General features: G+C 38.9%; 1 protein-coding gene across 1 annotated transcript; it reads left to right on the top strand.

The window, feature by feature from the left end:
* Positions 1–1,938: 1,938 nt before the first annotated feature.
* SBPASE (sedoheptulose-bisphosphatase) lies at positions 1,939–4,696 on the top strand. The gene is made up of 8 exons (XM_086819283.1): positions 1,939–2,253; positions 2,399–2,515; positions 2,712–2,897; positions 2,995–3,067; positions 3,384–3,605; positions 3,696–3,796; positions 3,943–4,014; positions 4,129–4,696. Exons 1-8 carry the CDS (start codon positions 2,119–2,121, stop codon positions 4,399–4,401), a joined length of 1,179 nt encoding a protein of 392 aa, XP_086675409.1. The 5' UTR covers positions 1,939–2,118; the 3' UTR covers positions 4,402–4,696.
* Positions 4,697–15,304: the final 10,608 nt, after the last annotated feature.

Below are 15,304 nucleotides of genomic sequence, written 5' to 3'. Positions count from 1 at the left end.
ATAATCACAAAAGGTGATTTTGTCAATCTCTATAACTCCTTTATTTTCTTCACGGATATAAGTGCGACTATACTCCCTATTTGTTATAGTGCATTGTGTAATAGATTTTAACAACACCATCAATCAAGGGGTGTGTGTATACACACACACACACACACACACACACACACACACACACACACACACATACATAAATACATATATATTATATATATTCATGTTGGTGTGTATATATACATATATATGCATGTTGGTGTGTATATATACATATATATGTACACACATACACACACGTCTCAAAGAAAGAAGAAAGGAATGGGGGGCAATGGGATTCTATATACAGAGGCTTGTGAATTCCTCCCTAAGTGATTAATGAAGTGTGTGGTTGAAACTTGAACGTTTGTGTGTGTGTGTGTGTGTGTGTGTGTGTGTGTGTGTGAGAGAGAGAGAGAGAGAGAGAGAGAGAGAGAGAGAGAGAGAGAGAGAGATGAGTGTGTGTGTGTGTGTGTGTGTGTGTGTGTGTGTGTGTGTGTGTGTGTGTTTTTCCATATGGGAGGCTAGCATGGATGTATTCTTGGCACAAACACATGCCACGTGCAGGATAGAAAGTGCTATATGTGCTCCTCACATTCTCCTAAGTAGTGATTCATAAGACTCATACTAAAAAAGACCAAGCTATTCGTGACTTCCTACTAAAAGAGTGGCAAAGTCGAAGCGTCCACCATTGCTAGCCTTAATTTCACCAATATCCAATCACCATGCTACTTAGGGTGTTACCATCATCATGGCGTGCTTATATCATCACACCTAAAGTAGTGCTCTGCAACTCCAAATTTTTAACATTAATAGTAAAAGTTATCCAAGAAGATACTATGCCACAAAGTAGTGATCATATTGCTATGTTTGTAGGGTTGAGATAAACTACAAAAGTGTGTAAACGCTTGATAACATGTGATGCTCTCAATAGGTGCATGTTTATAGATGCACGAAAGGCAAAGCTCTAGAAGGTCACTCTATTAAAACCATACAGCACATGAGTGCAAGCATGTATATAAACTACCCCTTTTCTTCATTTTTAACACAAAGATTTTACCTCCTTTTTTAAATATACATGTTTAAATTTTACATGTTAATTAAAAAAACCCCTCCATGGTGCTATGTTCCTTAGAGGCGAAGCTCACGAGATTGAAGCAAACATAAGGGAGTAACATGATGGAACACAAAAACTTCATAACAAAAAAATCCCAAAAGTAAAATCTAAAAAAATGAAAGATAAATTCAATAAACAAAAAAACTCAAACAACATCAACAATGAGAAGAAGAAGAAAGGAAATGAAGTTTTCCTTTCTAAAAGAAGAGGGAATGTGAAGATAACATTAGAAAATCCCATTAATCTCATAATCAATAATGAATTAATCATGGTAATCTTAGTTAACAATTTGTTATTATTAAGCAACATGCATGACCCTCCAAGGGGTGCAACCATCGAGGACTTGTCTCGTCTCATTCGTGTAACACCAAAATCACCCAATGCACTGCAACACACATTCATGTTGAGGTTCTCAACATACTCTTTCTCTTGCACACTAGAAAGGTATTGAGGGCTCTTGAGGGGTCTCTCTACAATCCTCCACCTTCTTCCATCTCAAAGAAAGAAGAAAGGAAGGGATGGAGGAAATAAGAAAGGAAGAAGGGGTGGGGGGATCCTAAGCCTGATTAATCAATTGTGTGGTTAAACGTGTGTGTGTAAGGAGAGAGAGAGTGTGTGTGTGTGTGTGTGTGTGTGAGAGTGAGAGAGAGAGAGTGTGTGAGAGAGAGAGAGAGAGAGAGTGTGAGTGTATGTGTTTATCCATATGGGAGGCCAACGTGGATGTGTTCTTGGCACAAACACATGCCACGTGCAAGATAGAAAGTGCTTTCTGCTCCTCACATTCTCTTGGCCAAAAATATGTCTTTCTTTTTTTCCTCAACCTTTCGTTCTGGCGCATTGCCAAGCTTACCCGAGCGGCCAACAAAGTGTCTCAAAGAGGTGCAGAAGCATTGATGTCAACCGATAGAACTTCAATATCTCTGATCTGAAGAGAAGAGAGCTAGTCTAGTTTTTGCTATTGCACAACAATGGCTGCAGCTGCCGCCTCTTCGACCAGCACTGTCGCTGCCTCTTCATGCGGCTCTCCATCGGCACACAATGTCTCCCAGCTGGGAAGCCCCGCTTGCTCTGTGCGGATGTTCTCCCCTAAGGCGGCAGCTAATGTGAGTGCTTCAGAACCTCCAATAAGCGCCAAAATTCGCTTATCACTCCGCTCACGCTGTCCAATGAGTTAATTACTTGAATTATCCCATGTCTTTAAGTGCTTAATTCTTTGCTTACCTGTCCCATTTCGGGTTTCTGCTGTAGATGAGATCCTCTAGCGCTCTATTCGGCCAGCGTTTAGATAGCTTCTCTCTCTTCAGAAGAGCTCAACCAGCCCATGTTGGCAAGGCAGTCACGAGGGCTGAGCTTGGAGATACCTTGGTAAGGCAGAAGCGTTGTGTCTTTATTTTCATGAGATGCTTAGCTAACATGACGTGCTTGATTAAATCATACTCTGTGCAATGGCTAAGTAAACCTAATTCTCACTCTTCAACAACATACTTTTTTTGGTGGCTAAGTAGACCTAGTTTTCACCCTTCACACATTGTTAGTTTAATGGTTCTTTGAAATTCTCTAGGAAGAGTTTTTGGCCAAATCCACAAAGAACAAGGAGCTCTCTAGGTTGATGGTAGCCATGGGAGAGGCCCTCCGCACGATTTCCTTCAAAGTCCGCACAGCTTCTTGTGGTGCCACTGCTTGCATCAACACCTTTGGTGATGAGCAACTTGCTGTGGACCTCTTGGCCAACAAGCTCCTATTTGAGGTACTCTAGAAACCCCTTGTTTAAATCACCAGGCCCGTGTGTTGCCTGTAATCATGGATTAAAGGGGCCTAATCCCTCTGCAATGGCGATTTTGCAGGCCTTAAAGTACTCTCATGTTTGCAAATGGGCGTGTTCGGAGGAGGACCCAGTACCTCTCGACATGGAAGGCGGTAAATACGTTCATGCCAACTATTGTATATCAATTCAATCCTCCAATTGATCAATGGAAGATACCATGTTTTGTTCAGTGAAGATACTCTTAAGTAGGCCCCTGAGAGACATTAATTAGCATTTTTTGGGGTTCTTACCATGGTCTAGGGCTTCTAAGGCTCATTATTAGCGTTGTGTAGGGGTAAATGGGCCATTGAAGGTCCTTTATTATTTTATTATAACTATTGTCTATGGTATCTAGTATGGATGCGATTCTTGCCATGATTTAAATAAAGGTTTGATTATGGTGAAACTGAGATTTGGCTCAATTTGCAGAGGGGTTTAGTGTGGCCTTTGATCCATTGGATGGGTCAAGCATTGTGGACACCAATTTTACGGTGGGAACCATATTTGGGGTGTGGCCGGGAGACAAGCTGACAGGGATCACAGGGAGGGATCAGGCAGCTGCGGCCATGGGCATCTATGGGCCTCGGACAACATATGTCCTCGCACTTGCGGATGCACCCGGAACACACGAGTTTCTGCTCATGGATGATGGTAGGCAGATTGCAGAGGTTTTGTTAATCTCGTCGAAACGGAAAACTCCTTCATTATCATGTTGCCTTATGACTCCTGTCACGTGATTAGGTAAATGGCAGCATGTGAAGGAAACCACGGAAATTGGAGAAGGGAAGCTCTTCTCTCCCGGCAACCTGCGTGCGACGTTCGACAATCCTGAATACGAGAAGGTAGCGCTTGGTGATCATGGGCTTTCAACCATTACATACGATCAGAGCTTGAGTTTAGAAGCATAATCGTGTGTTTTTAGTCGTTAAAACAACCTGAGAAGCATAATCATGTGTTTAATCGTTAAGGTTGGCTTCCGTCTTCCCAGCTCATTAACTATTACGTTGGCGAGAAGTACACGTTGAGATACACAGGAGGCATGGTTCCGGATGTGAATCAGGTAGTAGCTTAGCTCAGATGTAAGCAAGAAATGTAGCTTAAATGTGCATGTATCTGCTTCAAGAACAGATTAGCTTAACCCTACGGGATCTGGATTAATAACGCGTGTGCGCAGATCATTGTGAAGGAGAAAGGAATATTTACGAACGTGTCGTCGCCCAGCACCAAGGCCAAGCTGAGGCTGCTGTTCGAGGTGGCGCCGCTTGGCCTGCTGGTGGAGAAGGCGGGCGGCTTTAGCAGTGACGGCAAGCAGAGTGTACTGGACAAGGTGATAGTAGGGACCGACGATCGGACGCAGGTGGCCTACGGCTCCAAAAACGAGATCATCCGGTTCGAAGAGACCCTTTACGGCGCCTCGCGCCTCGCTAAGGTGGCCGCTGCCGTTTAGGAAGCTCTAATCATCCCTGTCGCCCCTGGACAAAATTGATGTATGGCTGAAGCTGCCTGCTCGTCCGGTTTGTTGTACGTACACATCATGATCACTTAATCCTGAGAAAAAAACTTCCTAATTGTTACGTCAAATTTATCGGTGTCAATCCTGGGCAGCTTAAGAATGATTTTTTATACCTAAGGTTAAACATGACGTTCAAGGTCAAGAATAATTTGAAGTACTTTTTACTCATTTAATTTCTTTGTAAAATTTAATATAACAATATGTAAATATAGTATATTCTCTTTGTTAACATGATGTCAGTACTTCATAGGTTAACATGATTTCACCTACTCAACCTATTGTTTAAGGCACTTTACCATCTTACCTAGCCCAACAAGTACCTATCTTTTGTAAGACTTTGTTGGACTTCATAAAGCAGCCTTTACCATAAGCTTAATGTCATCAAAGTGGTTACCTACATTAAAGCCTCGAAGAGGATTTGTGGCCAACCAAAGGTTTTCCTCTTTGATTGGTTCCAAGTACACTCTAATTGGCATCCTCTCAAAAACATGTATTGTCTTAAATAAAATATTATACCATTAGGAGATTTTGGTTATTCTCTAAATAGTTTATGTATGCTTCCTTTGCGCTTCTTTCTCTTTTGAAATATGTTTTGAATGTGAGGCATTCTCTCCTTGAATTTGATGAAGAAACATCATTCTCATAATTATAATTGGCACCTTCCCTAGGGACAAATGGCACTATCTCTGCAGGCATCCTGGGTATGTTGATGTAGAGGGTAGATTTGAGGATCAGGCCTCTATAAAGTAAGGGTAAGTTAAAGTTTTCAGCTTCTTAATGTTCTTTTATTCATCATGAAAGTCCCACATGATGTGGTACATTTACTACAGCTCTTGAATCTTTGAGACTTCCACTTGAGGTTAATTTAATAGGTTTGCATTTCACTTTCACCACACCATTCTGTGAGCATCTTTAGATAATGCAACAATAGGTAGGCTTTACAATACCCAATGGATGGTAGAGAGAGCTATTCACATTGTAGTGATGTTGGTGTACTTATGTGATCTCCTGCAAACCATAAGTTTCAAGCCACTGCTTAAATTGCCTTTGTACCCACTCAAACTAACTGCTATGTAAGAAAATAGATCTACAAGTGCAGCTAGTGTCATGTATCCACTATAAGAAAATAGATCTACAAGTGTAGCTAGTGTCATGTATCCACTATAAGAAAATAGATCTACTAGTGCATCTAGTGTCAATTGTGTATTTCTTCCACCCATAGGTTAGACATTGTGATCACTCTTTCCGAAGCTCTAAAATTCAATACTAATGTGTGCATTGGAAAGAGTAAAAAATCCATAGTGTCCCTTAGCATGTACTCTCATAGTGTCCCTTAGCATGTACTCTCATAAAAAAAATGTCCATCACAAATGTGCGTATGGCGTAATGAGATAAATATGCTAGCATCTACAACACCTACATCTTGTTATGTCCTTTAGGTCTAGCTAACTGAAAGGTTCAAGCAACTAGTAGCATTTTCTTAGTGATGATGAATACATTCCTAGGTGTAGCTGGAACCATGGGGTGTAGTAGTGATTCATAAGACTAATGCCCCACACACTATAGGGCCTTTCTTTTTTTATTTTCTCTACAATGTACTCTAGACTAGGGATTTCTTTAGCTCCACTACCCTTCTCTCCTACAAATGTTCCCTTTCTTGGAAATCTCTTTGTATAAAAAACGTTTGTTGCATATACTTGGTAGAAATCTCATGAACCTTTAGCTATTCTAACTTGTGGACTTAGGCATAAGGGCAAGTACTTTGTCCTTTGATTGACCTAAGTGATCCTCTTGTGCTTCCTACAAAGATGATTTCATTGTATTCAAGAGGAGCTAGCTAATTTCATAGACCACCCAATGTGTCTCAGTTAACCACTATTTTTTATTTTGCTAAGTGTTTTGTTTGCAAGATCTTGTGTTTCTTCCAACACTTTTATATCTAGCAGGGATTTTTCCTATGGTCAAAGGGTTTCTCCTAATGGTCTGGTTAGGAAGTTATTTCAGTTGGCTTCTCCTTAGTGAGTATATGGACCATGGAAAAGTCAATTTTTCTAAGGTCCTTTTTCTACTCCCCATCAACATCAACGGTTCTTCATACTTGTCCTTAAAAATATTTTGCATTCCCTCTTCTGGCAACAATGTTTCCTCATCATTTATGACAAGGTAATCAAAGGAAAATGTTCTAGAATAGGTGTTATTCAAGCCTTCCAAATGTCAACATAACAAGAATACAATTTCCATATGCATATGGGTTAATAGGATTCTCTTGGAATTTTGATGTGGGTAGACATAGTAGTGTCTCACCTCATAAAGCCCATAGGTTATCATCTAGTCCAAGACATTGTTTATTCAATGATGCATGGGGATTCTAAGGCTTAGGTTCTCGGGCATACTCAACGAAAAGTTCTCATCATCTTCAAGAAAATATTCATCCAATACTAGTGCAAAAATGTCTCATCATCCCCATCCTCTTGAACATAGTGAAATCATGGGAGGGTCACTTAGGTCAATCACACAAGACAAAGCACTTGCCCTTATGCCCAAGTCCACAAGTTAGAATAGTTAGAAGTCTGTGGGGCTCATAAAGTTTTGCACTATTGGATGGGGCTCTAAAGTTTTACACTATTGGATAAATAGGAAACTCAAAGATATCATTTGGCTCTTCTTGAAGGACTAAATCTTTGAGAAAGTTGGCCATTACTAGGGTAGGAGTTGTTTGTGTACCTAGGCAATTTCCTTATCAATTTGCTATTCAAAATTAATGGTTGATTAGCTATTCAAAATTAATATCTCTTTCAATTATTGACAGGAGCAAAGTGGAAGTGTAGAAAGATTAGGTTTGCTTACGCGTCCTAGGTACAATAGCTCAGCTCAGCTAGGAAACATGGTTGCTCAAAGTTTCTAAGAAAGTACTTGGGAGCTCCTTTTGAGAAGAAGTCACTCTTTCATTGTCGGTTTGTTCTTGCAAAGTCGACTCCAACTCCTTGGACTTCTCTTCAACAGCTTCTTCTAATAAGCTATGGCATTCCTATCTCAACTCTTCCATTTGTTGTCTCCCAAGGGCTCTTCATATTTTTCATGATTCCTTTGCTATTCTTCTTGGAATCTTTGAAGATGTAGCACAAAGTTTTTCCTTGATTCCTTTCTCCTTTCTAGCTTCATTTGGACTACATCCTTTTCTTTTTCGACATCTACTAGATCTTGGTTTGACTGATGCACCCTTTATTGTGACATCTTTTCTTCTTTTAGTAGTTTTTTCTATGAGGTCTAATGTTGCTTTTCCTAGTTCTTTGGATGTCTTGACCAGAGCCTTGAGTTTTGGATTTCTTCATCCTATTGCTTGATGACCTCTATTTCTTTGCTGGCTAATTTGTGCATACCATTATTGTCCAAACTAGAGATTTCATTAGTAATAACAAATTATCATTATGGTCATCTGAGTAACAATATTAATAACTAGAGATTTCATTAGTAATAACAAATTATCATTATGGTCATCCAAGTCACTAATTTCTCCTTCTAATTCCTCTAGAGAGACTACTTGTTCTTTGACCCTATTTATATTTAGATCTTCTTCCTCTTGTGTGTACCTTAGATGTTTGGTTGGTCATTCCGTTGACCTTGAAAGGGTATCATCATGAATTCTCTGGGGACATTTTGGAACACTTGTATCCTATGCTCCTTCTTCTATCAAGTTATCTTGAGCTTTTTCTTCTATCCTCACAACCTCTGGGTTTGTCGCCCCACTTTCATGCTTCTTTCTCTTACTTCTTGCTCATTCTACAAATTGTCATTGAGTTGTGAGCTAGCTTGGGAGGACATGGTTTTATTTTTCCAACAATATTCTCTCATCATTATGATCACTAGTTGGTTCTTGTTTTTTTTAGCCTCTGGTCTAGAAGAAGGTACAAATGGGATCCCTTGCTCTTCCAAAGCTTTCTTAGCAACAATCTTCTCCTGTCATTGTGGTCACTCATTGATGGCCGTTGCTTCTCCGTTACTAACAATCCAAAAGCTTCCGCAACTATCTCCTTTGTGATGGCCACTTCCACCATGTGTTCTCCTGATTGGGAAATCCCAATGTCACTAACGATATCATAGGAGTCCAAGTAGCTACTAATTGTGACTGGGGAATATTCCAATTCAACTATTGTAGCCATGTTACCCAAACTAGTGCCTTACAACTTGCTCTCAATTATATATTGAAAAAATCCTTTTCAACAACCAAGTATGCATTTATCTTCTCATACCATGTTCTGGGAGTTGCTTAAAGTATGCAAGTTAAGAAAAGCTTTATACGGCCTTAATAGAATAGCAAACAGATGCATGGTCTCTACATGGTAAACAAAGACCCATATATCGTAGAAAGACCCATATATAGGGAATCCTATCTGGTCCATATGTGCTTATAGAATAGCAGACAAATGCATGGTAAACAAAGACCCATATATAGGGAACCCTATCTTTTCCATATGTGCTTATACACACCTAGATCCACTCGCCATAAGGTCTTGCATCCCCCAGCCATAACTTGGAGTACCAGTGCTTAAGAATCGATCATGTTCCATTGAGCGTGGACTAACCTATGACATCCAGTCTTCTCTTTTTGGGAGGGCCACCTTTGTGCTCATGGCCAAGATTGCTCATCTCCGTGAAAGAAGACATCCTTTTCACTCTTAATGGCAACAGTCATCAACAACCCCTACCATCCTTTCCTCATATAAGAAAATTTAAAATCAATATACATTACAAGTTCAATGCAAGTTCTTCCTATTATGCATCTGCCCTTTCACAAATCGATTAACCTTGGCTACCCATAGTCAGCACTAACTTTTGATTCTAAAAATTCCCCACTTTCATTGCAAGTTCTTTTATAGCCCTTTACCTTCTGATTGAGAGATGATGGTAAAGCTTGACTTCCCAAAAGAAGGTTGATGGGCCTAATCCCCCTTGCCGAATTTGGACACACTCTAGTCAATGTAGAGTAATGTTGAAGAAGAAATTGAATAGGCACAAGTGAGAGTGTGGGAAATTTGTGTAGGCTTGCAAGGTAGTGGTGAGGTTGTTATTTATGCTCTATAGACATGTTGAGCTTAGGTTCATTTAAATGCATAAGTTAAAGTAGGATTAATTAAGTCAACGAGGTCAAAGTATTAAGAATATTCATAGAACTAAAAAATAGCAATAAAGATTCATCCACACAATTTTATGTCAAGGTTAATGTAGTGGCACTTCAAAATTTTGATGTAGGAGCCAAGAAAGTTCTCGAAGTGGTGATGTTCATGTACATAGTTCTGATGTGAATCTAGATCCACAATTATCTCCATTATTATCTCTAACAAATTTCTAAATCCTCTTGATCTACCCATGAATCTCACACACCCATGGGTCCACGTAATTTCTTACATCATTGCGTCATCATTTGGAATCCCTTAACTTGTTCACACGTAATTTGTTTGATTGCTTATATCATTTGGAATCCCTTATCTTTTATGACTTCAATAACAAATAACCTTTGGTTAATAAGCTTTTGCTTACACACCACACAAAAGAAGCTTTTAACTAAGGTCCTATAGACCCCCACACATGTGCACATGCATACAAAGCTCATGCATGCACATATAAGGCTTTTGCACACACATACAAAGCTCCTGCAAAATAATTTTCTCAATTCTCCACCCTCATGTTGTCACTGCAAGTGGTGAGCACCCACCACAGTAGATAGCACCCAATAGATTTCCTAGTTTAGACATTGTATGATGATTGGGCCAAATGTAGCTAGATGTTTAGATTAGCATTATGCCAAGTCTACATCCTACTTGTTGGCACTGTGCTAACAAGTAGGATGCATGCTTGTATGAGCTATATAATTGCATTTGTAAGCATTGGTGGACAACAGACCACAATGTTCTCGAGTTATGGGGCCCTTTGACGATCTATATGGTCTCAGATGGTCGTGGAGTCATGTAAAGCCCCTATGGGACATTGTTGTAGTCTAATATGGTACCTACCCAGATGATATGATTGGTTGGTTAGTTTGGACCAAGTCATGGGGTGGGGCCAACATGGACAATAATCTACATCCATGCTGACATTTTGGGGTCACTATATATGTACTAGTTTGGTAGCCTTTGTTCATGGAATTTACTATGTTCAAGCACTCTTGTAAGCACAAGGAATCCTCCATCCAAAGTCTTTCTAAATCACCATCAAATCTCCTTACTCGGAGCGCACAGGTGGGCGCAAACAACCATCATTAATTTTTTCAATTTTAATATATGGTTCTCTTCTTTCTCCAACTTCATTCTTTTTATATTTTGAATATTCTAATTTTTCTATTTTATTTTCTTAAATTCACTCCCCATCAAATAATACACATCATCTATCACTAGTTTTCACACATGCCGTGAGCAGCAGCACAAAATTATAAAATGGTCTCACTAAGGTTTTAGAGAGATAAGGACAAAGGGTCCTAGAGTAGCATCATGACAATAATGATAGTGACAAAAGGTCACACCAATCAAAAAGTAGGTTCCCAAGGATATGTTAGAAGCAGAAAGGCCTAAATATGGCCCACAAATTTTCCTATGCTAGGTGCCTAAGTTGAAGTCTCATCAAAACACCCCATCAAATTTTCATGTGCTAGGTGTGAATAACTTAAAGTCCCATCAAAACACCCCGTCATATTAGTCTTTGATTCCATAAGGTGATGCTATCAAACTTATCCTATCAACATGCAGTTCAAAACTTAGACCTCCACAAAAGTGCTTACCTTTTCTAAAGCAATTATAGATGCTCATCATAAAAGTTGATTAAGGGAAATAGCAATGGACAAGGAGTCAGTGGAGATATAGATTTAAAAGTGACAATAAAAACACTAACCCTTGGGTCATAGATGTAAGATCTAGTGAGAATTATCCCATACAATCTTTCTAAATCCATATAATGGTAACTATCTCATCAACACAAGAAACATAGGTACAAGGCACATCAAGAACTTTTGAAGTCGTGTTGTTTTTTAAAGATATGCTAAAACAATGATTCTATAGTCACCTCATAATACCACTAGGGAATATTTAAAATCAAAGTATTAAGGATAACAAGTGTTAAAAGGTCATAATTAGAATCACTATTATCAAGAATAAAAATAATTAAAATTTCATTATTGATTCAATGTGTGGCTAAAATTATTGGATGCACAAAGTCTAATTTGTTTCACTTAGATAAAAAGAATGTAAATTTCAACAAGGAGTACTTGCAAAGTGCAAAGACATACTATTATATTTGTTATTTTGGATACAAATAATGATGTGAACAAAAGTTTATCTTAATATAATAAACTAAATAAAATAATCAAGGTGGCTTATAACATTATAATATCTTAATCCAAATTTACAAGGAACGGGAGGCTAATTACTAACAAACCCTCTTAAATGATTAATCTACAATATTTATAAATGGCGACCAAGGAAGAATAGGAAAAAAGGAGGAAATAAAAGGCTACTTATAAACCCTCTCAAACGATAACAAACCCTCTAAATGATAATAAACCCTCTCAAATGATAACAAACCCTCTCAAATGATCAATCAAAAATTTGTTGTGCATACTCACTACAAGATTTACAAATGGCCAAGGGAGAATAGGAAAAAAGGAGGAAATAAAATTCTAACTACTAATAAACCATGATTAAACAAAAAATTACATTTTCATGGACCATGTTAAATGATTAATCAAATGCATAAATCTTAGGGTTTCACATCAGCTTTGTGTCACTAACTATTCCCTCTAACTAATTTTTAATCTCACATGATTCTTTTGATTTTCATGATCTTAGCTAACTAAGAAATGAATTATACCCTATCTAATATAGGCTAAAGAGACCTTAGATGGATCCTATCAGGAGTTATTTTTACACTTAGATAAAAACATGTTCAAGGTAGAATTATCACACGTGAAAATTGTCCTCTAGATTTTCACACTGTGAAGAGGGGAAACATAGGGGATAACTTTTCTTTTGTCTCAAAAGATTTGACACCCGTCCATAATTTTAAACTTTGCATAAGAAAAGTCATAGGACATTTCATAAAAATCAACCATGTTTCATGCCATGAAAATGCAAGATGAATAAGGTTGAATTCATCATACTACTGATCAAAATTACAATTGCCCTAAGCCACTCGTATATAACTCAACATGGTCATACAACCAAAGGCATTCATTTTTTCATACTATAAAAACAACCTTTGTGTTCTCATGTCATGACAATGTGGACTATCCCAATTTCCACACTTTGACGTCTTTAACACTAGTCATGGGCAAAAAGAAAAGGAGTTAAACCCTAACAAAATAATAATTCAACTTCTGCTAACTACTTGTTTCTAACCATGGTAATATTAACGATATGACAATCAATTTAGTTTCATGATTGAACATAGTCAAAAGGCTAAATCAATAGGATAATACTACAAGGAGTGGCATAATCAATTTAAAATTGCAAAGGCCAACAAGGAGATTGGCACGCATAAAAATGGTATATATATTTTCATGTTATGAAAATAGGATTTCATTTTCATGGCCATGAAAACAAAGCATCATAGCCATCTCCTCATCATCCACATGTACCAAGAAATAGGGCCAAATAGATAATGTGTAAACTTGGGACAACAGTAATAGCTTCTCCTCATACCAGGGCCCTTATAATGATAGTAACGAGGGTGGAGCATTGATTTCCAACACCCCCATCAATTTTCACCCGTAGTAGTAGTGACCTACCTCTTCAATCCAATGCCGAGTGAATGAAGATGCTGCTTCTCTAGCAAATCTCTCCCAAGGGTGGAGATATGTGGACACTTCTCTATTGTCATGCTCAACTTGTCAAAAAAGATCATCTTGAACACAAAGTGATACAGAATCTCAATGTGCTTCATACAAGCACGAAACACTAAGTTTTCATCAATTGCCATGCAACTTTGATTTTCACTCAACTCAATTGGATGCTCGTGAGCCCACCTATGTCCCTCCAAATTCTCCTCAATCAACGATAATGCTTCACGTGTTGCCTTCATGCCAGCTTGTGTAGAAGAAAGTGCCATCATAGGTAGCTTTTTACTAATCCAAGAGGTAACTCTAGACCCAAGTGAAAACCAAAATTTGACTTTCTTTTATCACAATATGTTTACTGATTTGAGCCATAATATCTAGACATAAAGACTTGCTCATGCATAGGTAATGTCGTACTTAGGTGTACCTTGGATGTATTTCGACACTATATCCCTGCCTTTCACCAAGAATTGGTTCTCTCATGGGCTGATTTAAGAATTTGCTTATCAATACACCAACTACAAAGTTGATGTGTGGCCATGTATTACACAAGAACATGAAACTCCCCACCACCTGATGTGGGGAACATTTTCCTATAGGGTAAACAAATGCCCCTAATACTTTTAAATCCAAGGTTAGTCCCTTCCAAGATATGAAAATAGAATGCCCTAACATAAATAAGCCTTTAAAAAAAATTAAAAAACAAACTAAACTTGTCCAAAGCTCCAAGCACCCCAACTCCATCCTAGAATCTAAGCACCCCAATGCCATTCCATATGAAGGCACATGATTCGAAGATGTTTTCAAGGATTGCCCCAAAAAGAGTGACAATCACCCCAAAAAGAGTGAAAACATGCTTTCAAGAGCATCAACAGTCGCTTTGATGAGCCTTAACTTGTTAAGTGTATAAGGAGGGACCCATTGATATAGTCCCCCTTCCAACCAAGAGAACTTACGAGGCTACTAATAAGTAGAAAGCTCAAATTTCAACTTCAAAGGAAGTAGCTAAAGAGCCGGAGGTGCAAGCCTCAAAGGCTATAGTAGCCCCTAAAAAGGCTAAAGGACTAGAACAAGAGGCCTAAAAGAAAAAAAACATTAAAGAGAAGAGCTCAGAATCTGAAAGTGGTTCATGCAAGAGCTCAAAATCTACCAAAGATAATGAGCAATCTCTTGCTCAAACCAGCTCTTCCCAAAGAGAAGAAGTCTATACAACCTACTCAAGAAACTAAAGGAGTAGTATCCCAACCCCATGTTAGAGAAGGGGAAAATGAAACAAGTCTGAGAGCTTGTGGGGGAGGGTGTTTGGGCACGGCACCACGGGGGCCGGGGGCATGAGGACACTGCTCCGGGGGGCGGGGGCAGGGGGGGTGTTCGACTGAATTAGAGCGTACTTGAGCAAGTAATCGCGTAGTCCAAACCACTGAACCCGCTTAAGCATATACCTAACCCTATTTTAGAGACAATCATAGAACCAATCAGATAACCTCATAACCTACCCAAAGGCCTTAATCGAACCCATAACCATTCTCAAGAGGCCACCGAAAAGATTTAGTATCAGAGCCTCTGCCCTCTGCTTCTCGAGCCAATTCACATAGGCCTTGCATTGGTAGATGTAGTGAAGGAGGACTTAGTGGGAGGTGAAATTTAGTCTTCCATGGTTCATTATAGTCACCATTTTTATCAGAGGTGATTGGTGACAACTTCATTATAGTCTTCCATGGTTCATTATAGTCACCATTTTTCTCAGAGGTGATTGGTGTGACGACTTCATTTTGACCCCATAGAGGTAATGCCTCCTAGGTAGATTTAGTGCTTCCGCATCCCTCATTGTAGATCCAAGCCCACCTCCGAGTGCGTGTAAATATTATCCCCGAGGGACATTAGGCCTTCTTATCCTTGGAGATTTGAGTCTCGATAAGTTCTCTTTTACAAGGAAATGCTTAGCTTTGTAAATATTATCCCCGAGGGACATTAGGCCTTCTTATCCTTGGAGATTTGAGTCTCGATAAGTTCTCT

The sequence above is a fragment of the Cibotium barometz genome, chromosome 25 (genome assembly GCF_041138505.1).
Source record: "Cibotium barometz isolate CiBa-2024 chromosome 25, ASM4113850v1, whole genome shotgun sequence".
Lineage (NCBI taxonomy): Eukaryota > Viridiplantae > Streptophyta > Polypodiopsida > Cyatheales > Cibotiaceae > Cibotium > Cibotium barometz.
This window is presented reverse-complemented; position numbering and strand designations above follow the sequence as displayed.

Coding starts and splice junctions, on each gene's coding strand:
- SBPASE (XM_086819283.1), top strand. CDS start 2,119: ATGGCTGCAGCTGCCGCCTCTTCGACCAGCACTGTCGCTGCCTCTTCA. Junction 2,254..2,398: donor CCCCTAAGGCGGCAGCTAAT/GTGAGTGCTTCA, acceptor TTTCTGCTGTAG/ATGAGATCCTCTAGCGCTCT. Junction 3,606..3,695: donor GTTTCTGCTCATGGATGATG/GTAGGCAGATTG, acceptor TCACGTGATTAG/GTAAATGGCAGCATGTGAAG.